The 22,116-nt window shown below is 41.8% G+C and overlaps 1 protein-coding gene across 10 annotated transcripts in view; it reads left to right on the forward strand.

Annotated features, from left to right (window-relative positions):
- Positions 1-22,116, forward strand: part of dctn1b (dynactin 1b) — a 40,529-nt gene that overhangs the window by 16,087 nt on the left and 2,326 nt on the right. For 5 of the 10 annotated variants that reach the window (XM_016680411.1, XM_016680412.1, XM_016680407.1 and 2 more), the window contains 25 exons: positions 3,880-3,897; positions 6,764-6,784; positions 8,458-8,634; positions 10,209-10,406; positions 10,895-11,099; positions 11,766-11,844; positions 11,959-12,118; positions 12,201-12,305; positions 13,044-13,235; positions 13,344-13,460; positions 13,545-13,697; positions 14,843-15,003; positions 15,175-15,343; positions 15,483-15,551; positions 15,719-15,931; positions 16,204-16,365; positions 17,575-17,706; positions 17,858-17,986; positions 18,448-18,590; positions 18,679-18,845; positions 19,034-19,045; positions 20,331-20,458; positions 20,543-20,726; positions 21,736-21,809; positions 21,900-21,989. In XM_016680411.1, coding sequence (XP_016535897.1) covers positions 3,880-3,897; positions 6,764-6,784; positions 8,458-8,634; positions 10,209-10,406; positions 10,895-11,099; positions 11,766-11,844; positions 11,959-12,118; positions 12,201-12,305; positions 13,044-13,235; positions 13,344-13,460; positions 13,545-13,697; positions 14,843-15,003; positions 15,175-15,343; positions 15,483-15,551; positions 15,719-15,931; positions 16,204-16,365; positions 17,575-17,706; positions 17,858-17,986; positions 18,448-18,590; positions 18,679-18,845; positions 19,034-19,045; positions 20,331-20,458; positions 20,543-20,726; positions 21,736-21,809; positions 21,900-21,989 — 3,258 coding nt within the window. The remainder of the gene's footprint in view (positions 1-3,879; positions 3,898-6,763; positions 6,785-8,457; positions 8,635-10,208; positions 10,407-10,894; positions 11,100-11,765; positions 11,845-11,958; positions 12,119-12,200; positions 12,306-13,043; positions 13,236-13,343; positions 13,461-13,544; positions 13,698-14,842; positions 15,004-15,174; positions 15,344-15,482; positions 15,552-15,718; positions 15,932-16,203; positions 16,366-17,574; positions 17,707-17,857; positions 17,987-18,447; positions 18,591-18,678; positions 18,846-19,033; positions 19,046-20,330; positions 20,459-20,542; positions 20,727-21,735; positions 21,810-21,899; positions 21,990-22,116) is intronic. The other 5 variants (XM_007569513.2, XM_016680413.1, XM_016680408.1 and 2 more) reach the window with 4 other exon arrangements.

The following is a 22,116-nucleotide window of genomic DNA, read 5'->3' on the forward strand; positions in this document are numbered from 1 at the left end:
GGCGGAAAGTGGAAAGTCACCAATCAGGTTTTTTTTTGTCCTCCATCAGGATATGTATATCTTCAATAAAATGACGGATCCAGGAATAACGGGCTGGAAATATTTACTTTAACATACTTTGCAGTTTTAAAAATCTGATTACATCCTTTATTTGTATTTTTTTCTGGACTCACTGTGAGATCCACTGTGGCTCGTTAACCGTCGTCCTCTGACTCCTACGCGCAGACGTGCCTCCGTCATAGCGAACGGAAAATGTCAGAGTGTGACCGAGGTGAAATGAGACGCCCTCCTTCCTGCAGAGACCTGCGGAGCATAGATTTTCTGCCGGCCTGCTGAATTCGATCATTTCCAGCATCCAGCAGGCTGAATTTTACCATCGCCCAACGACGAACCTCCACTGTTCAATCTGAGGAAAGCTGACATTTCAGAAACATACAAGGCAGTCCTGGACGTATGCATCCTTTTTACAGATGAGGGAAGGAGACGCGTATCTTGTGGACATACACACCCCATACCAGCTGAGGGTGTTTGGTAAAGTGTTGCTAATGCTTCTATGGTGGTAATTTTATCCTCAACTCGCTTTTGCACCAAGTGACCTTAGGGTAATATGGCATTTCTTTCCTGGGGATGCAGGAACCTGATACATCTGCAGCTGAGCTCATCGCTCCTTTCTGCCCTCCAGCCTCTCACTCCATCACTCTGAGAGCATCTCTTGAATCACAGAGTGGAGAGAAAGCAAATGGCTTACAGAGAAAGATGTTAAATATTTAAACCGAACAGATTTCCCTCGACTGCTCTGTTATGATACACATAAACAGAGTTGGGTTGGTTTTTTTTTCTGACAGTGCTTTAGGTTCAAAGCTTGCAGCTAATCAGGGTATCGGCCCCAAATTAATCCTCTTACTGCTCTCCAACTTCCTGCTGAGATGTTGGCAGAGAGGAGGAGATTAGTGGAGCTGAGGGAGATATCATGGTAGGTACTCAACTCGCTTTTGGCTGTTAAGGACTCAAATGACCATTTAGATTGTTTTGCCACAATCGTTGCACGTTCTGGGGTGAAAGTAGGGGTAATAGGTACAGGTGACCTGCCCTTTTCACCTTAACCACATAACTCAATATACCTTATTGGGAGTTTATGGAATAGAGCAACACAAATCAAATATGTTACACATAGTGTCAGAAACTCTTAGGCTGCTTAACCTTAACAGAGATAAAAAAAAAAAAAAGCTGGTCATATACAATGTACAGTTGCATGGTGCTAAATAAAGGGCAATGCTGGAAGAAAACCTGAGACTGAGAAAGACTTGAGACTGTCGCACTGGTTCCGCTTCCAGTTGGACAAAAAATCAAAACCTACTGACAAAGCTACAACGGAACGGCTTAGATCAAACTAGGGATGCACAATGTCAGAAAAATATACAAATTCAATAATATGCAATACTACCACAAAAATGTACATCAGTTGTAGCCTTTAGGACAGTTTTGCCTCATTTCAACTGAGCGGTACAGTATTTAGTCTATGCGCTGTAGTCCCTTCTCCATGGGGGGAGCATTAACCAGATTTTCCCCAGACAACCTCAGCCAGATTAGCCTCCATTTGCTGGTTCTTCATGACTCCAACCCAGTTTTCAGAAACAGAGGTGGTACAAACCAGACATGAGTGTAAGTGATTTGAGACCAGACTGGATTCATTAATTGGCCCATGGAATACGCAACAAGACTGTAGTATCTGGGGAGCTGAAAATGGATAATTCTATAATCTAACCTTGAGGTCAAAACCTTTTAGCAATTGCAGATGGGGCAACCTGCAACAAACATTAACACAGAGATATTGTGGAGAAACTGGCTCCTCACGGGTACACGTACAAAGTGACATCATCAGAGTGTCAACCGCAGCTCCTGTGTGCTCACGGCCCGTTTACGTTCCTACCCATACTCACACCCACAAAGGGAGGAACTTACCACCCAACGGAGATGCACCCAACTTGGCTAGAACCAAACCACACATTAACCGGCTAGAGTGAGACAATGGAGAAGATGCTTACTTTATAATCTGGTGTATTCATGAAAGTGTTTCCACTATCAGTTGGACTCTTACTGGCCAGGCGGAGTAAAACCCAAATGTCTAATAACATACTAGTTCAACAACAAATGTGACATACTAATATATGTCGTGCTTGTCCCTAGCATTGCATTTTTTCTATGCCCCCATCCAGGGATTGTGTTGTGACACCAATAACTCCGTACCGATGTCCTGTGGAGCTACAGCTGAAGGAGGGCCAGGAACGGTATGGGGCGGGTTGGTTGCATGATCCGCTTTTACAGTAGAAGCTGACAAAATAACGTACCTAACCACATTGGCCCATCCTGTACTACTCAATGGAAACAAGGCTTTACGGTCCATCCAACTGGTCAAACGTGTTATGCAGATCATCACTGTACAACACTTGACATACAGTATCCTTCCAAATCTTGTCCTTTGTAGTTGCAGTTCGGCACACTCTGATGCTGTGATGAAAACTGCAATTGAACATGTTGTCCAAGTCTAGATCAAAGCATATTCATGTGGGGGATTGGCCCAAAGTCCAGACTTGAATCTGATCCTGAATACAGCTACACACCACCCTGTCCATTACTCCAATTATAATAAAGCTCGTAATGTTTTAGGTAAATGATTTTTAAAAATCAACAATGACGACATTGTGTGGAAACCAACAGGCTTCTAACTGCCTGTAACGAGCTAAATGTCACCAAACCGTCTGAAGGTAAAAGTAAGGAAGGTTTTTATTTATTTTGTTTTACTTTTAAAGGTTAGAGAAAAGTCCTGTCTGGTTTTAGAGGCAGACAGAAGTGAAAAGATGGTGCTCACGTTTGAGGCTTCTCATTGCAACACCCAGTTAGTGCGGAAAGTAAACACCTTTAGGTGGACAGACCTTTTTTCCTTTTTCATTTTACCACCTGTCAAGACACTGTTACCAGCAACAGGTTGATTTTTTTGCCCTTTTTAAAAATATGATGTTCAAATATATAATCTAAGGAAGATTCAGAAATGTCTTGTGAATAATAATCAGGAGTGACTACATGCAGCCCATCAGGTGTAACCCCCCCCCAACAATCCCCTGTGGTTTTTGTGAACCTTATTTTAATAATCCCATTGGAGGGCCTACCAGTGTTGCTAGGAGACGAGAGGTTTGCATCAGCATTGCTGCTCATTTTTACCACCCCTTACCCCCCCACCTCCACACTTCCATTCACGGTGCCGCCCTCCTCTGTCTCTCAGCCTCTGTCTGTCCTCAGTTGCTGCCTCACCCATCCCTCCCTTCCTCCCTCCCTGTCTGTCTGTCTCTGGTCGGGGTGGTGATGAGTGGGTGAGCAGCGAGGAGGCAGGGAGGGCACACAGTGATGTAATGCAGGCGCGCGGCATCGGTCCGGGCTGACAAATCACAATCCGGGAGGGGTGAGGAAGGGGGAGGGAGAGGAGACGGGGCAGGTTAAGGGAGACAGAAGCATCTCTTGTGTAGCCGGGGCGACAGTGGCGGTGAGAGCACGGAGGAGGCATCAACCGAGGGCTCCGGCTAACGGATTATGAGAGAAACCGAGAAAGAGGACATAAAGGAGGACGACAGCGGGGAGGAAGGGACGAACTGAGGCGGGGGGTGGGGGGGAGCCTGGGAATAAAATCGTCACGGCCGTTTGCTCCACTGCAGCTTCCCAGCCTGAGCCGCTGCCTGTCCTGATTGTTCGGCTTCCAGCCTGTCTGTCCTGAACTCTTTTTCTCCATAGATCTTTACCTGTTTTATCTCCTTCCTCTGTGCGTGTTTCTTGGTGACTGTCTCGTGTGTGTGTGTGTTTTCTCCTCCTACAAATATGATGAGACAGACTCCTGCAACCCGGAAGGTACAGAACTTCCTATAATCCTCTTTTTTATTTTTTTTTGTAGGGATGTTGCCGTTGCTGTTGTTGTTGCCGTCATGCTATTATTTTATGGAGATCATGCTTTGAAGTTTTTTCCCTTTTTTTTCAGTGAGATTGGAGAGTCTTCCTGCTGTGTTCTTATTGTTTAATACATGGTAAAGTTTTTTTGTGTTCAAGCATGTGTCTACATCTTTCATTTAGCCTGCAATGAAAACTTTTTATTTTATTTTTTTTCCATCTTATTCAGCAGCTCCGCTTTGCACACGACGTGTTTTTAAATAATATTTCTGTGCTTGTCCTGATAATGTAGTGGTGGCTTTGGATTGGTAGCTCTCACTGGGTATTGGCTGCAGCTGTTTACATTACTCAGGCTCAGTTCATCTGAACGACCCCGGTCTAATCCAATAAGGAGCGATAAAGAGCCAAAGCGATAATGATGCCGAAAGCTATAAACAGAGTTGGGGGTGGGTTTGTAGAAGGCAAAAAAAAGGAAAAAAAAGACGGAAAGTAAAAAGAAGATGAAAGCGGAGGAACTTCATAATGTCTGTGCATGTGCTTTTGTTATATTTAAAGAGGAGAAATGTGCATGGCTGGATGAATGACCCTGGCACCGGTGGTTAGGTGCCAGGGTCATTCATCCAGCGGCCCATCGTATGTTTGAGTTAAAAAATTTTTAAAGTTGACAGGAAATTTGAAAATATCACTTGATAATGAAGTGTTATTGAAATATTGGAAGACTAATACCTGAACACAAACTATTAAGCCTTAAAACATAAAATATTTTTAAAAAGACTTAAATAAATAAGTAATGCTTAGCCTGGTGGGGGCACAAGTAAAGCCTGGTGGCCCGCCAGGCTTAAAAAGCATTCTGTGGGAAACCCTTTGTACATAAGAAAAACGTAGATTGAAATGATCATTTTAGACTTACAGTATCATAAAAGTATTTGCAACCTTTTTTCTGCACATTAGGCAGATAATTTGAGCAAATATAAGAGGCAGTTTTTAAATGTTAATTTCATGTATTATTAGTAGAAGGAAAAGACTGTACAAACCAACATATGTAATAGGACTGGGAAATAAATCAATATTAGTGTATATATATATATATATATATATATATATATATATATATATACATGATCAGGGCAGAGGAAAGGCTTTAGCTGCTCAACCTCTCACACCTAGCTAAGCAAGGTCGGTGGCATCAGCTATTCACTCACTCTTTGGTTACCTAGCAACAACCTGTTGAGTAACTTGCGCAGCAGCAGTTCCAGCTTTCGCCACCGTGCTTCATAACTTGTTGAAAATAAATAAAACAATCAACGGCATGGAGTGAAAACTGTGGATAAAACATTTTGGCAGTATTTCAGATATTAAAACGAATCAATAATTATTTATATCGGCAATTATTGATATGAAACACTTATATTGTAAAAAGTTTTTCAGCCATATTGACTTAGACTTAGACTTAGACTGACTAAGTCTAAGTCTATCATTTGGTACTATCATTTTGCATGCACAAGGTGTATACAGAACGAAATTTCGTTGCATACGGCTCAGGACAGTGTTTTGAGCTTTCAATGTTGTGAGGTTACTCCAGACCTACTATTAACAATGCACTATGTAATAAAATTTGTCTTCTGTTGTTAAATCATGAGTTAACAGTGATTTCCCAAAATCAAGAAAAAAAAGTTATTTAGTACCAGTCTGACAACATGAAGTAGGCTGAGAGATCTCAAGACATAAGTTGAAAACAGGTGAAAAACAGACTTTTGTCACCCATTATTAGTCTGGTAAGGTTACAAAAAGCCTTGTAATGGGTTTGGGAGCCTAGCAAGCCATAGCCATTATCCACAAACAGTAGAGAAAAATGCCGGCCTATCAAATTACTCCAAAAATACATCAATGACTCATCTGGAGGTCAGAAAGCGCTCATGAATCCACCGTAAGAAATCTACTGGTCAATCATATATGATAGCTTTTCAAGACTTAAGAACTAAAATTCTAGGAAAAGATTTTTTAGACTGATCAGCAAACATCTCTGAAAGATGAACATTTTGTTAGATCTGGCGGTAGACGTAGTGGTCGCTAACTTGCTGTAACTGATGGAACCAGAATTTCCTGATCAGCTCAATGTCTTAGGATCAAACATACTCCACAGTGGCTAGATCACAGCAATTCAGCAGAGAAGAGCAGGCTAAAATTCCCCTGCAGTGATTTAAGACCCATTGCTGGAAAAATCACTATTGTTTGCTGGACGTTCTGGGTTTCAGGAAGTGTTTTTGGTTGAAAAGTTTGCTGCGGGCATTCTTCAGATTTCTCTGCGTTCCCCTTCCGCCCGTCTCATGTGGTGTCTCAGTCTTGACAAGTGATGTATCGGGATAACAAGCTATTATCTTAGTACGTCTGCATTGTGTACGCAGCACAAAAGATCCAGGCTCAGATGAGATGGATGGAGACACAAAGTGGGCATTGATGTCGACGTGGCCGTACCAGTCACAGTGAATTGTTGTTCCCGTGGTTTTGGTCATGTGGGTGGAAGACATGAGGTACAACAGACCAGCTAAGAGCTGTTATTAAAAAAATTGTTGATAAGATGCATGGGATTAGATTTTACTATCAGAGAAGTAGAAAATATTTCTCTACACAACGGTCATATCGCTATTGTCCACCCTTTTTTCCTTTTTTTTTTTTTCTGTGATTTCCCAATTACAATGAATTTTGCCTTAAATCTCTAACCCTGGCTGTTTGTTTCCTCCCTTCTTCCCTTCCCTTCTTCCCTTCCCTTCTTCTCCTGCCCTTTGACCTTCCGCTGCTTCCTTTACTTTCTCCTCCCTGTGCTTCTCAGACCACGGCCAGAAGGCCCAAGGTGAGCTCAAGTCTTCAACACCATCAGGCCTCCAGATCCTCTCAGACACCATTAATTATGTGGCTGATTGTGGGTTTTACTTCATGCAGCACTGTGTACTTTATGGACATTATTTCTAACCCATTTTACAGATTCAAATAAAAGTAGTTTATTTACATTTTTACACTATAATAACATACAGAAAGAAGAACGCAATTTAAAATTGTAACGTAATTAGTTTTCAGTTGCAGAAATAAATTTAAGGCATTAGATTTGTGTTAAACTTAGTAGATATACATATAGGCTCTTTGGAAACAGCCTTTAACAGTTGTTGTGGTTAGCACAGTTAGCATAGCTATGAAAGCAGTCTCCATCCGTGTTCCCTAGAAAACAGACACGCTTGTTTCTACCATTTTTCTTTTGAATTAAAACGGCAACTGTCACGAAACAAAGTTGAAATGATTATAGCGTTCACATTTTAAACAGAAATTAGTATGGTATATTAGCAGTTAGCATGGTTAGCACAGATAGCTTTACTAAAACAGTAGTCTCTGTATGTATTCCCTGGAAATATAGAAATTTGTTTCTCATATTTTTTGCCTTGAATTGTTTGGTTAGCTGCTGTAAAACAGTCAAAATGAATACCACGCTCACGGTTACATTTTAAACTGAGTTAGTGTCATTTATTAGCAGTTAGCATGGTTAGTATTACTAAAACAGCAGTTTCTGTTTGTGTTACTTGAAAATAAATTTGTTTCTAGCATTTTTGTCTTGAATTATCAGTGTGGTTGCTGCGAAACAGTCAAAATTTTTACAGTGTTCACATTTAAAACTGAAATTACCACCGTTATTAGCAGTTAGCATGGTTAGCACAGTTAGCATTACTAAAACAGCAGTCTCCGTCTGAGAACATTTGAGTCCTAAGTTTTCCAAGAGGTTTCCAACGGATAAAAATATAAAATTGAAAGTTCAAAAAGAAAAAACAGAGCAATTTTACTGCAGACCTTTCAGCCTTCCTGTTATCTGGTGAAAATCTCACTCTCTCTTTTTTTCTCGTGTACTGTTACAATTACAAGAAGCAATTGTACAGTTTCTTGCTTCTTACATTTCTCTGCTTCTTCTGACTTCATTTTAACACCTCAACAACACCGAGTCAACATCTGCACCAAAGAGTGTTGGTACCATGACCTGAGTGTGTGTAGCATGCATTCACTGATCAGTCAAGCTAAAAACATATCGGCTGATTCCAATCACAAACTTGGTGCATCTTTAGTTTAATAAGCATGTTGATGCTAACAACTGCTAATAAAGATAAATCAGTGTTCAGTAATGTGTTTATGCTTCAGTTGTTTCCTGGTTCTGATCATATTTTGTGTCAGTAACCAATGAAATGAATCTACGTGCAACAATGCTCTCCACAATTTTAAAGATATATTTTAGACATTTTTTTCTGCCCAAAATCAAAGAAATCACATTTTAATATGTTTCTCTTGTACTAAAATATGCATGAATACTGACCAGGTCTCCTAAAGCCGACATAAATGATTAAAACCAGGATGATAAAAGCAGTCAAGCCTTCAGAGACCTACAACACTAGAATCCTTTGTAGCAGGTTCATCTAGATTTTTTTTCAAAGTCATCTCTGTTTTATTTATTCATGTGTGTTGTTTACGTATCGTCCTCTGTTCCCCCAGCAACCCAGCCGACCTGCAGGCGGCGGAGGGAAGGGGGCCGCGTCCGGCTCGGCGTCGGCGTCGGCCGGCGAGATGAGCAGCAGCGAGCCCAGCACGCCGGCGCAGACCCCGCTGGCTGCACCGGTCATCCCGACCCTCCACTCTCCTGGAAACCCGCCGGCCCCTGGCCCCAGCAAGGTCAGGACCAACATCCTGAAACATTGCTTACAAAGTAGCAAAACATGCAGAGATTTAAAAAGTCATTGTTAAAAACCTCCCTGCTGAGAGAGAGGAAAAACGACGACCAGGACATGTGACATCTTTTTGCCTTTGGACCTTTAACTTCCATGTTTTTTAACTCAGCTGTCAGTTTGTGTTTGTAATCCTGCAGAAACGCTTTACGATGAAGTTACTTAGATTAGAAGACTCTTGTTTCTGGGAATACATTCTTAATGCTACCAAAATATTTTTAGGGATTCATGCATGAACGAATGAAAAGGTGGACAAACTAGAGAGGCCTGTTCTCTACATAAAAACACAAGATTTAATTTAATTAATTGCACATTAACATGTTGGCTCAGTTTTTTTTTCATGGAAATAACAAAGCATATTCATAAGAACTATTTTGTGTTGCACTTAAATGTTTCATATCGTTAAACTAAATAGTATCACAAAAAAAGTTGCTTGAGCAAATACACAATGCAACTTCAAGAAATTATTTTCCACTTTACCTCTTCACAAAGAGCGGCAGGGAAAAAGAAAAGAGAACATCTGTTAAAAAAAATCACACAAAAAAGAAAACAGGAGGGTTTTATGATAAAAACAAAAGTGAGAGTAAAAAAATAATGAAATGAATACAGAAAATTAAAAGAAATAGACAAAATGAATAATGAAATAAAATGTGACAAAAATATTAAATAAACACAGAAAGAGAAAAATCAAAAATTAGTCAAACAATGAGATTGTAAATACTGTGGAGAATTAAATAACAATTGAAAATAATAAAAACACTAATTTATGTCACACTTTGTGATCAAATAAGTTGGAAATTGTGTTGATCCAATATTTGGCACCTTTTTCTCTATTAAACCATTTATTAATTTCTACATTTATTGTCAACTTTGGCAATATCAAAATAATAACGGTGGACATAAAAAAAATCCTCCACTGGTTTGTAAGAGGCTCATTTTTCATTTATCGTAAATGACTGATGGCAATTGTTACTGCCATTTTTTTTTTTTTTGCAAATGAAATCTCCAATTGAAATCTACTTTTTGTATTTTTTAATCTAAAATAAATGTAGTTTAATAATTTTTAGTAATCACTGATTAACTTCCAATGGTAGAGGTGAATCATACAATTAATTTTCTGCACAGTTAAGAAAAAATATCCATTAAGATCATGAAACAACCCCACCATGAGGGGTAACCTGTGTTATTTGTGTCTCACCCCCTCAGGAGGAAGTCGTCATGGAAACAGAGGTGCAGATATCTGTGTCGTTTCTGCACTTGACACCGAACTGTTGTTTTTCTGTCACTAACATTTTAACAAGCTGTCAAAGGTGTGATGGCTTCATATTGAGTGTGCGGCCTTCACAGGGGTGTGTGTCTCTGCATCCTGTGTATCCTCCAAGCGCACATTAAATGATTAATAAGGCATGTGTGCGTGCCCTGTGTCTCCAGAGATATTTTTTGTGCTTCTAACAGAGGCTCAATCAAAGAAAGATCACAAAAGCGGCTCGTGTTTCTAATCTGTCCGCGTCCGTGCTGCAGGAGGAGGAGGCCCTGCGGGCTCAGGTGAAGGACCTGGACGAGAAGCTGGAGACGCTGAAGATGAAGCGAACGGAGGACAAGGCCAAGCTGAAGGAGCTGGAGAAGCACAAGATCCAGCTGGAGCAGCTGCAGGAGTGGAAGACCAAGATGCAGGAGCAGCAGGCAGAGCTGCAGAAACAACTCAAAGAGGCAAAAAGGGTAAGGAGGCGCATGTGGAGGACGTGGCAGCTGCTGCCGGAGGCCGACTGCAGGGTTCCTTCTACATGCAGCGCCACGGTGAAATGCAGCTCTGGAAAAAAATTAAGAGAGAGAGGTTGTTCCACCAAATATTAAACATTTAGTATTGTTTCTAAATTAATAGATTAGAAGAATCTCTTTTCACATTATTTGAGGTCTGAAAGCACTGCATCTTTTCATTATTTTGACTATTTCTCATTTTCTGCAAATAAGTACTAAATTTTTGTTTGGCATTTCAGACATGTTGACAGTAGTTTATAGAATAAAAGAACAATGTTCATTTTACTCATGACCAGAGTTATTTGCCATTTTTTGTCACCGCCACCTCACCGCCTAAAGAAAATCACCACCTCTTGAGGAAACCCAGGACTGAATATCTAAGCCAATAAAAAGGTCTAAATACACAGTTCTATGTATTTATGTACATATTGTATTATTTCCATTTGTAGGAGGCTAAGGAAGCCATGGAGGCGAAGGAGCGCTACATGGAGGAGATGTCAGACACGGCCGACGCCATCGAGATGGCCACTCTGGACAAGGAGATGGCTGAGGAGCGAGCAGAGTCCCTACAGCTGGAGGTCGACTCTCTGAAGGAGAGAGTGGAGGAGCTCACCATGGACATGGAGATCCTGAAGCACGAGATTGAGGAAAAAGGTACAGATCACGTTGTCATGGTGACACAAGACGTTTCTTTAAGTTGTGTTTAAGCTGAACGGAGACATGTGGCCCAAATTCATGAAGTCATACTTGTCTTTAAAGTGACTGGGATTTATTTTTCTTGTTTTCTTCTGTCTTTGTAAGCAAATTAAATAAGAGTTAAAGCAATGAAGGTGGTGAGAAAAGGACAGTGAAAATTGCCAAACGTTTATAAAGCAGAACAAACTTTATTAGAAATGCTTCTAAACAGCACAAACTTTAGTGACTATTAATGAGATTTCATGTGATAAGCCAACTTAAATTACTGCATAGTTAATAAGTGACACTTTTCAGATTTATGAAAATCTGAAAAGTGTGGTGTGCATTTGTATTCAGCGCCCCTGAGTCAGTGCCACCTGTGGCTGCAGTAACAGCTTGAAGCCTCTGGAGGTCTCTCTACTTTGCTGCTCTTAAAAAATTATCACATCTTAAGAGTTTTGACCTTTTGTTGGTAAAGACAGATTAGTATGGCTGAATACTAATACATGGCACAATTTCCAGATTTTTATTTGTAATCTTTTTGAAAACCATTAATCTTTTTTATTTCACTTCTCAGTAATGTGCTACTTTTGTGTTTTTTTTTAGCCACAGTCATTGCTAGCTTTGTTTTGGTGTCTGCCTCAGGTTCGGACGGCGCCGCCTCCAGCTATCACGTGAAGCAGCTGGAAGAACAGAACAGCAGGTTAAAAGAAGCTCTGGTCAGGTGAGCGTCTCTCCACTGGAAAACAAAACCAAGGGTTTTAATTATTCACAAAAACAAAGTTTATTCTTCCCATTTTACTCTGCAAAATCCTCCCGTGTCCATGCTCTGCGTCAGGATGCGTGACCTGTCAGCGTCGGAGAAGCAAGAACATGTGAAGCTGCAGAAGCAGATGGAGAAGAAAAACACGGAGCTCGACTCTCACAGAGGCCAGAAGGAAAAACTGCAGGAGGAGATGACGGCGGCGGAAAAGACGATAGACGAGTTGAAAGAACAGGTTCGAGAAACTCATTAGGTGCCGAAGGTGGGCGCTGTGTGATTGGTCCAGTTAATAAAAGCTAATATGTGCTGTCCTTCAGGTGGATGCAGCTTTGGGGGCAGAGGAGATGGTGGAGACTCTGACGGAGAGAAACTTGGATCTTGAGGAGAAAGTCCGGGAGCTGAGAGAGACGGTCACAGACCTGGTGAGGAAACAGCAGCAGCTCAGAGGAAGCAGTTCACTTTCAGGAACAAACGCTGTACTGTTCACCCGGCTTTTGTGTCAGATTTACGGCATGGAGTTCAAAGCAAATTGAAGTGCTGCTGTTTCCTGATGTATTTAATCTTTAATATGAAATGAGTCAGCAGAAAAACTCATCGATATGCAGAAAGGGTCCCACAGAGTTTAAGTAGGACTCCATTTGTCCTAGCAGCTATCGCCCGGTGGGCATCAGTGGAGAAGTGAAAGAAACACTCTGGTCCTGACAACTGTGATCATCGGGGGTTTTTATTGTTATTGATCACGATGTCTTGTGTAAAAAAAATGTTTTATCTTCTGCTGAGAAAAACTTTATGATGCGTGATGTTAAGCAACATCCTTCCAGATATTACAGTATTTAGAAGGGTTGTTGCTCGTAAGTCGCACAATAAAGTTTCCTTCTTTTTTTTACGTTTGAAGTTAAATAAATCAAAGCATTGTAGTTTATGAATATCCAAATCTTAAGATAATTATTCAAGTATGCCCATGAATGGAAATGACAGGATTTTTTTTCTTGTAGAAATGCACCGATCAGAATTTGTGGCCAGTATTTTTTTGATTTTATCTCTATGCTTCCTCAGACTTCATATTTGAAAATAGCTAGCTAAGTCTCCTCTCTATCGTACCAACTTCCACAACAAGAGCGTTTTTCTTAGCTATCCTGGTCATCGTCTTTGCGCCGCAGGAAGCTATAAATGAGATGAACGATGAGCTGCAGGAGAACGCCAGAGAAACGGAGCTGGAGCTCAGGGAGATGTTGGACCTGGGAGCGGCCAGAGTCCGTGAGGCTGAGAAACGAGTCGAGGCGGCACAGGAGACCGTGGCGGATTACCAGCAGACCATCAAGAAGTACCGAGAGCTGACCGCTCACCTGCAGGTGCACATACACATCTGATCGTTGCTTTATTGGCGTTTTCTGAAGCGTATCCGGCTCACTCTTTTGTCACACGCCTTGTGTGCGCTGAGTATCTGGGATTTGTTGCAGGAAGTGAACAGAGAGCTGACCAGCCAGCAGGAGGCCTCAGCGGAGCTGCAGCAGCAGCCGCCAGCAGAGATGTTTGACTTCAAGATTAAGTTTGCGGAGACAAAAGCTTACGCCAAGGTTAGTTCATTTGATACGAGCAAGAGAAGGCTGCCGGCGACTCCACTTCATACCCGTCCATGTAAAGTCTGGTTGTTCTTTCAGGCCATCGAGATGGAGCTGAGGAAGATGGAGGTGGCTCAGGCCAACAGACACGTGTCTCTGCTGACCTCCTTTATGCCTGAATCCTTCCTTCGTCATGGGGGAGACCATGACTGCATCCTGGTCCTGCTGCTCATCCCCAGACTCATTCACAAGGTAGACTGCTCACTGTCAGAGTGCAGCTGAGGCACTTTAGGTAGAGACACATCAAGAACACAGTAGGGACCTCATCACAAACGCTGGAGTGCAAAAGTTCTCCAACGGTTTTAAAGGTGTATGAAACGTCTGTTGTGAGATTGTGGTGTTTCTTTGCATGAGTGGCAAAGTACGAGCTTTCAGCATGTGGCATAGAGAGCCACTGTAGGGGCCGTTACGTATTCAACCCTACACTTATACACGAGAATATAGGCTACAACTTCCTCAGAAGGATCTTTGGAGACCCTCTGAGGAAAGTCTGATTTTTTTTTTTTTTTTTTTTGGTTATTTATTCATTTCATTCAATACAAAGAAAAAAAAAACATCCTAACAGTTTTTAATATACAAAATTTTTTTAAAAAAATACACCTCCATACATCCATACATACCTACATATCCATGTGTATACATTTCACAAATATACACACTTACAAACATACTACATATGTATTTGAAAAAAATGAAATGAAAGGTAGCAGAAAGAAGAAAATAATCTTATAGTATCTGCCCCTTTTTCTCAACTATGAATCAAAACAAAAAAAAAAAATTGATTTGTCTTATGTGACAAAAAAAGAAAACAAAGGAAGAACAAAAGAAACAAGGTCAGATTTCCTTAGAAAATGGGACAAAGCTTCCTGCCAAAGCTACATCCTGATCTTTCCCACATCATGGTCTCTCTGCTCCAAGTTGCCTAACTTATTGCAATGTTTTTGGCTCCATGGCAGCTACAGTATATGCCTGCAACCAGTATGTCTCAAAGCAGCTGAGACAAACGCCATGTTATGACTCCTTGGACATAGAAATTGGTCTGTGTTGAATTTGCCAGGTGACAGGGCTCCCAGCTGGAGAGTGTGCTCACAACTCCAAATTGCACATAAACAATTGCATTCTGGAAGCTGAGGGAAGTTGCTGCTTAGTCAGTTTGGAGCTCAAATGTAAAATATATTTGCCACGCCGTCTGAAGAGAGTTGAAACAAGTCCTGTCCATCAAAGTCTTGGACATCCAGGAGAGGGATCTCTGAGCCTGTCAATCTTAATCCAGTGTGTAGGAAGGAGGAACCATATCTGTGTGTGAGCTGAAACCATTTCTGTTTGTGTGTCTTCAGGCTGAGCTGATCAGCAAACAAGCGCAGGAGAAGTTTGACCTGAATGAAAACTGTGTGGAGCGAGTCGGCCTGAAGGGCGGCGTCGGTGAGCAGCTGAGCTTCGCAGGCGGTCTCGTCTACTCTCTCAGCCTGCTGCAAGCCACTCTCCACAAATACGAGCAGTAAGTTTCACTGCAGAGACGCAGATAAGAGTTCAAAATGGGGCTCACAGTCGGTCCCACCATCAAACACAGTGAACACCTTTACATTCTTGTTCCATCATGCTTTTTATGTAACCCTTTGAAATACTGTACACCTGCTGCAACAACCTTCTCCATGGGTCTGTTTGCCAGAGCTTTGTCTCAGTGCAGCGTAGAGATCTACAAGAAGGTGGGCTCTTTGTACCCAGAGATGAGTGTTCATGAGCGCTCTCTGGATTTCCTCATTGACCTGCTGCACAAAGACCAGCTGGACGAGACGGTCAACGTGGAGCCGCTCACCAAGGCCATAAAATACTATCAGGTGTGCAGCATTATGTTCCACATTGCTAAAAAAAGCGTCTCCTTTAGTCAATAAGACATTGCAATGCGTCTTTTTCTCATTTTTTTTTATATTACTATGTTGACATGAATCTTTATGTTTAATATTTTTCATTCATTAGCACTTGTACAGCATCCATCTGGCAGATCAGAGTGAGGACTGCACTATGCAGCTGGCTGATCACATCAGAGTGAGTAAAAACACGACTAGTCTGTCAACAGAAACAATTAAAACCACATCCATCCATCCTCAATGTTTTATTATTGATACACATGTCCTTTATTTCCTGGAACAGCACCAGAAGTGTGTTAATGTTTAGGTTAGGATGTTTATCCAATGGCTTGCTTTCATGTTCAGTTCACCCAGAGTGCCTTGGACTGCATGGCAGTGGAGGTGGGCCGCCTGCGGGCGTTCCTGCATGCGGGTCAGGAGAAGGCTGACCTGGCCGTGCTGCTGAAGGATTTGGAGACTTCCTGTAGCGACATCAGGCAGTTCTGTAAGAAGATTCGCCGCAGAATGCCAGGAACAGATGCACCCGGCATCCCTGCCGCACTTAACTTCGGACCACAGGTAACCATGGGAACCACGCGTTTTAAACTGCTATTCTGGTCGCCGTCACCGTGTCGGACACATCAACTCCGACCTTATCAACTTCTTCCATAGTGCAGCGATATTGAGACATCATGTTAAGAATGATCAAAAGGCACTAAAATATAAACATCCCACAGCTGTAATCCAGGATTTCAGAGGCTCCTGGTTCTATTTAGATAGAGGCAAGCAGATCGGATAAGAATCAGAGGATTTCAGATTGCTGTTCTCTTTTGACCGATTCTGCACTGCAGGTGTCCGACACGCTCTCCGACTGCAGAAAACACCTGACCTGGGTGGTGGCGGTGCTGCAGGAAGTGGCCGCTGCTGGAGCTCAGATGATGTCTCCTCTCGGCGAACAGGACGGGCTGGCGGCAGTCAAACTGGAGGATGTGGCGTTCAAGGCTGCAGAACAGGTGACACACCAATTCCTTTGTTTTTTTTTCGGGGAGCAAATTGAGAAAACCCACTCAAAGGAAATAACTAGAAGTTGAGCTCCAAGCTGTTACAAAAGGACTCCAATCACTTCTTGGCAAGTCCAACCCAATTTCACACATCCTATGAAATCCTGGCTCTCCCCCAGAGCGAGAAAGACACATACGCAATTGGGCTGCAAGATTTTTAGCCTCACATCACCATCAAGGTTTCCCCTAGAAAACTTGCTAAGCCCGGTGGTTGGGTACGAGGGCAGTCATTCATCCAGCGGCCCGCCGTGTTTTTGAGTTAAAAAATATTTAAAGTTGACAGGAAATTTGAAAATATCACTTGATAATTATGTGTTATTTAAAGATTGGAAGATTAATATCTGAACAATAACTATATAGTCTTAAAAAACGCAAACATTTTAAAACAGACTTTAAAAAATAAGCAATGTTTAGCCTGGTGGTGCACAAGTAAAGCCTGGTGGCCCGCCAGGCTTAAAATACACTGGAGGAAACCCTGACCATAGTTATTAGGAAATGCCAAAGGCCAATAAGGGTAGATAAAAAGAAAGTACTTGAGAATGTTGTTTTAGACTTAGAGGCGTCACATTGCTTTGTAAAGCCTTTTATAAAGAATTATGAACTTATTTCATTCTAAACTTGTAATGATTGTCCTGAACTTTTTGTCAAAATGTGATTTAATTCAAACTTTTCATGTGGATTTGTGTCTAATTAGTCCAAAAAGATCCGAAATCTCAGCGTAAATTCAGAACTTCTGAAAAAGTTGAGTGAAAGTCTATCATCTACAGTGTATCAGATATGTTGGTTCATTTTACTTCTTATTTGAAAGCCAGGTTATGTTTTTCATTGATTCATCCAAAAGGCATCCCAAATTCATCCATTCATCCCAGAGCTTAAATGGCACATAAAGAGTGTGTGAATCAATAGGGCCCCATTAGTATCACGTTCCTAGCTTATCATGTCAAATTGATCCATTTATGTTTTAAGATGTCAGAACTGTCATAAAACAAGAAGACTCTTATTGGTAAAGCTCTTCAGATCTGGTTTTATTATAAGTTCCTACATGCCTTCATTCCTTATAAAGGTTAGTTGTTCCCTGTATAAATATTGATGTTGCCGGGTTTAATGGCCGACTTGTTGGAAGGAGTATTCTGATGGTAGGTTTAAACCTTATCTTTGCAGATCTATGGATCTCAGGGCGCCAACCCCTACGAGTGTCTGCGACAGTCCTGTAGTATTGTCATAGCAACCATGAATAAAATGGCTACTGCCATGCAGGAGGGGGAGTATGACTCAGACAAGCCCCAAAGCAAGGTAACTGTGAAGGATTTTCTTGTGAAGCTACTGTGCAGATGTGTCTCCATTGTGAAAATGCCTCAAAGCAGATTGGAAGGGTTTTTATCCGGTGCATGTTTTCTGAACGCAGAATACTAGTTTTATTTCTGTCTGCCCCATCATCCCCCAGAACCCTCCACCGGTGGATCTGCGAGCTGGAGCTCTTCGAGCCGAAATCACAGACGCCGAAGGTCTGGGCCTGAAGCTGGAGGACAGAGAAACGGTCATCAAAGAGCTGAAGAAGTCTCTAAAGATCAAGGTGGAGAAAAGTGGCTAAATGTGTTCAACGTCTAATGAAAACGTTTATCGTGAGCACAAATGGTTCATTGATCGGAAAGATCACTCAACTTATGACTGCATTGGGTTGAAATGTAAGAAAAATTGGCTTCATTTATCATCTGATATAGATTTTCTCATAGTGGCTCAAAAATGAACAAACATGAACTTAAACCAATTAAAATTTCTTCCAAATACAAGTATGCATATAATTGAGTCAGTATGTATAATTTTCACCCTGTGTGCTTCAGAGAAAATCCGACAAAATCAAACTTAGGCACTAAATTCTTCTTTTTAAACTTTCACTGAAGTTGCGCTTTAGATATTAGCTCAATCGTGAGGGAAAGAAGACATGAAAGGCGTCAACACATCACCAATTTCACTGAAACTGTGTTGGTCACCATGCAGTGACCCGCACCGTCATGACGCTGTGTGACGTTTCAGGGAGAAGAGCTGAGCGAGGCGAACATCCGTCTCAGTCTGCTGGAAAAGAAGCTGGACAGCTCGTCCAAAGACGCCGACGAGCGCGTCGAGAAGATCCAGACCCGGCTGGACGAGGCCCAGACCCTGCTGAAGAAGAAGGAGAAGTAATTATGGTTTCACACGTGAGATAAACCCCGAGAGCGAGGCGGTGCAAGCAGGTCTACAGCTTTGCCACGGTGTCCCCCTCCGCAGGGAGTTCGAGGAGACCATGGACGCCCTGCAGGCGGACATCGACCAGCTGGAGTCCGAGAAGACGGAGCTGAAGCAGCGAATCAACAGCCAGTCGAAGATGACCGCGGACGGACTGAGAGGCAGCAGCCCGTCAGGAATCGCTTCCATGGTCTCAGGAATAGCTGGAGGTGAGTGAGATCAGAAAAAAACAACAAAAAAATCCCAAATTTGTCCTCGTTACTGTAACAGCCATCTGTCACAATCTTACACTGTTACTGTTAATCTGTGAAGTATTTTGAGTTCAAACAAGAAATAACATGTTTCTCCTTTCTGATCTTGTTCTTTTACCTTTTGATTGATGTACTTTATTCCTCAGAGGAACAAAAAGGTATCCGTCTGCTTGCATCTGATGTGATTCTGCATGATGTTGACTTTGTTGTTGTCACAGGGCTAAGTTTCATCAAATGTAAAATGCATGTTTTATGTCATCGGGGCTTTAAAGAGCTGTAAGTATTTAAACTTAAAGTAGATGAAGATTATATATCTACACTGTGTGTATTCCAGCGTTTCTTATTTACCATTTGCTCTTGGCTAATATAGTTAGATGACATAAACCGATATTTTTTTGTACCTGTACGTTCTTCATTGGTGAATAAATTGGTTATGTAGCAAAAGTTAATCAGGATTAACGTAATTACAAAAACCTCATGCCTGCTGTGTTTTAGTCTTAAAACAGACTGATAGCATCATTTGCATGTTGCTGTTAGCATTAATGACAACATGGCAGCAGATATCACTCTGGATCAGGACTGAATGGTTGGTTTAAAAGGTGGAGATGCTGGAAATTATTTTTTCATTATGTCAACCTTAGTTAGAGGCAAAGTAACATGATTTTCTGCAGAAGTCCAAACCATGTTAAGAGTCCAGTAAGACTGCAACTAAATCATAGATGTATTGAATGTAGACTGCTTGACCTGCCTTTAGCCTGTTTGGGACGTCTTTAAGAAAGACTGTCCAGAGAAAAATGGTGTACACCATCCTGAGGCCAACCAAGAGATTCACTCATAATTTGATTTAAAACACAGACTGGAATAGAGAAGTCTGTACTGTAAATACTAAAGCTTTGCATTTACTCAAAGTGTTTTTGATTAGAAGCCTTTGAGATGTTTGTGAGGTCCAGTATACAGTGGAAACCTCCAACAAAAAGATGTTACGACCCCGACTGAGCTGTACACAAAACCATGTATTCATCCAATGAGAGCGATAGGATAAATTGTTGTTACCATGGAGGTGTGTCATCATTTTTATTTCCAAGTTTGAGCTTTAGTTTTTGGAACTAAATTAAGATCTGTGTTTGCATTGTAGTGAAGTATCTCTTTCAGTTTAGTGTTGGTTGGATGTTATATCCAGTAGTATCCCATAAAACATCGGCACAAAGACCTTCATACATTCAATGTTAGAGTAGCAGCTTGACCTAATTGGCCCATAAGAACCAACAACCAGGATGCATTCAATGTTAAAACTGTGAGATAAAGAAATCCTCCGTTAACCAGTAACTTAGCACAGTGGCTTGGTTGAACGATCAGGTAGAAATAAGCATCCTAAAGGTGGAGTGAAGCTACCATCCATACCCTCTTCCATGTCACAGCCAGTCTTCCTCTTGTCCTCCTCAGGCAACATGATGGCCGGAGTCGGCCCGGGCTCCGGCGTCCAGGTGATTGACTCCCCCCTGCTGAGTCAGCAGATTGAAGCCCAGCGGCTCTGCATCAAACACCTGAAGAACGAGAACAACAGGCTGAAGGTGAGGATGGAACTCTGAGCCGCCCAAACCGATGGCACACGGTGGCATCTTTAACCTTCGTGTGTGCGCTCCTCCTCCCGGCAGGCGGAGAAGATGCGCAGCCAGCTCGCCTCTCTGCCACCGCTCAATGTGACCAAGCTGCCCTCCAAGGAGGGACGACCCGAAGTGCTCTCCAGCGCCCTCTACCGCAAAACTGACCAGCTCCTGGAGACTTTGCTGCAGATGAGCGCCAACGTCAAGGTGGTGGACGTCACTGGAAAATCCCCGGGTCAGTAGAGTGAGTGGAGGAAGTTAGGTGACTGGTTTCCTCCTCTTCCTCTTATCAATACTGCAGATATTTTCTTCCACCCAGTAGCTGCGTTTCAATTGACCTTAAAATTGCGCAAATTGGAATTACGAAAATAAATTGGCTAATTTCAAAAAGCTTGTGTTGTGGCACTAGGATGAGGCGGTTTATCGGCTCTGTCGAAATTCGTATATTTCGCAAAACTGCGATGGAAACGCTTTCTTTGCAACATGAGTCATGTGATCAACAGACAGATGTTACTACTGGCGGAAAAGACGAAGAAGATGGCAGGAAGTGGTCAGAGGATGATGGCGCAGCATATTTTTTCAATAACTTATCGCCTGAATAAACTTATTTATGTGTGATATTTAGCTGCATTCCTTATTTAATGGAAACACCACAATTGCGAAATTATGTTTTTTCAGCAATATTGACAAAGTTTTGAGTGCATTTTTAATGGGAACGCAGCTACATTGTTGCAACAATCGCAAGTTTACAGAGGTGGGTAGTGACTAGCTGCATTTGCATGAGTATATTTTGAAAAAAAAACTTTAAGAATAATAATTTTACTGCGCCATACTTTTTACTTTTACTTGAATAAAATGTTTGGCTCCTCTGCACGCCTTTTTTAAGTTTCAGTGTGTTTTATTGAGATGTTTTGTGACAGGCCACTCATTCTTGAAAAAACAGACACATGTGCTTACCAAAGGTATTTGTTGTTTATAATCTTTTAATGCTGTTATTCAACCATCAGATTGGTGCAGGGTTCAATTACATCCAATCAGCTTTCAAGTGTTTCAGGAACTCCTGATTATGAATCCATGTAATTATCATGTTATTGCACCTTCAACCAATACGCCGCCGGTCAGAGTCTGTCACTTTAAATAGACCCATGTGTCGTTATCGCCTGAAATCATCGGCTCTACTGAACTGACTGATATACACAGTTCTTTGTGTGGAAGGAGGTCGCTAACATTGTGTTGTCCTACAGTGACACCTAGTGCTCAGCTGCTGGAACAGACGGCACGTCTTCAGTCCCTGAGAGAGACTCTGGACAGACTGAAGGTAAAAAACACTCTAAATAGTTTTAGGATTAAAAAGAAAACAATCATCAGTAGTTTCAACCAGCATATCTTGTTCTCTGCTTCTGAACAGGGTGAGGTAGCAGAGCATGTCGTCAATCTGCAGCCTGGAGCTCGAGTCTCGTCAGACTTTGCAACGTTCCCTTCAACCTCCTTTGTTAAGGTAGTCGACAAAAACATCAAACCTCTTCAGCTGTATTGGAACGCTTTAGCTAAAACTATGTTTCCATTACTAATGTGTGCAAAACTTCTGCCAATGTTACAAAAACAAAAACAACACAATTTTCCAA

Source organism: Poecilia formosa, unplaced genomic scaffold, assembly GCF_000485575.1.
Source record: "Poecilia formosa unplaced genomic scaffold, Poecilia_formosa-5.1.2 Scaffold241, whole genome shotgun sequence".
Classification (NCBI taxonomy): Eukaryota; Metazoa; Chordata; class Actinopteri; order Cyprinodontiformes; family Poeciliidae; genus Poecilia; species Poecilia formosa.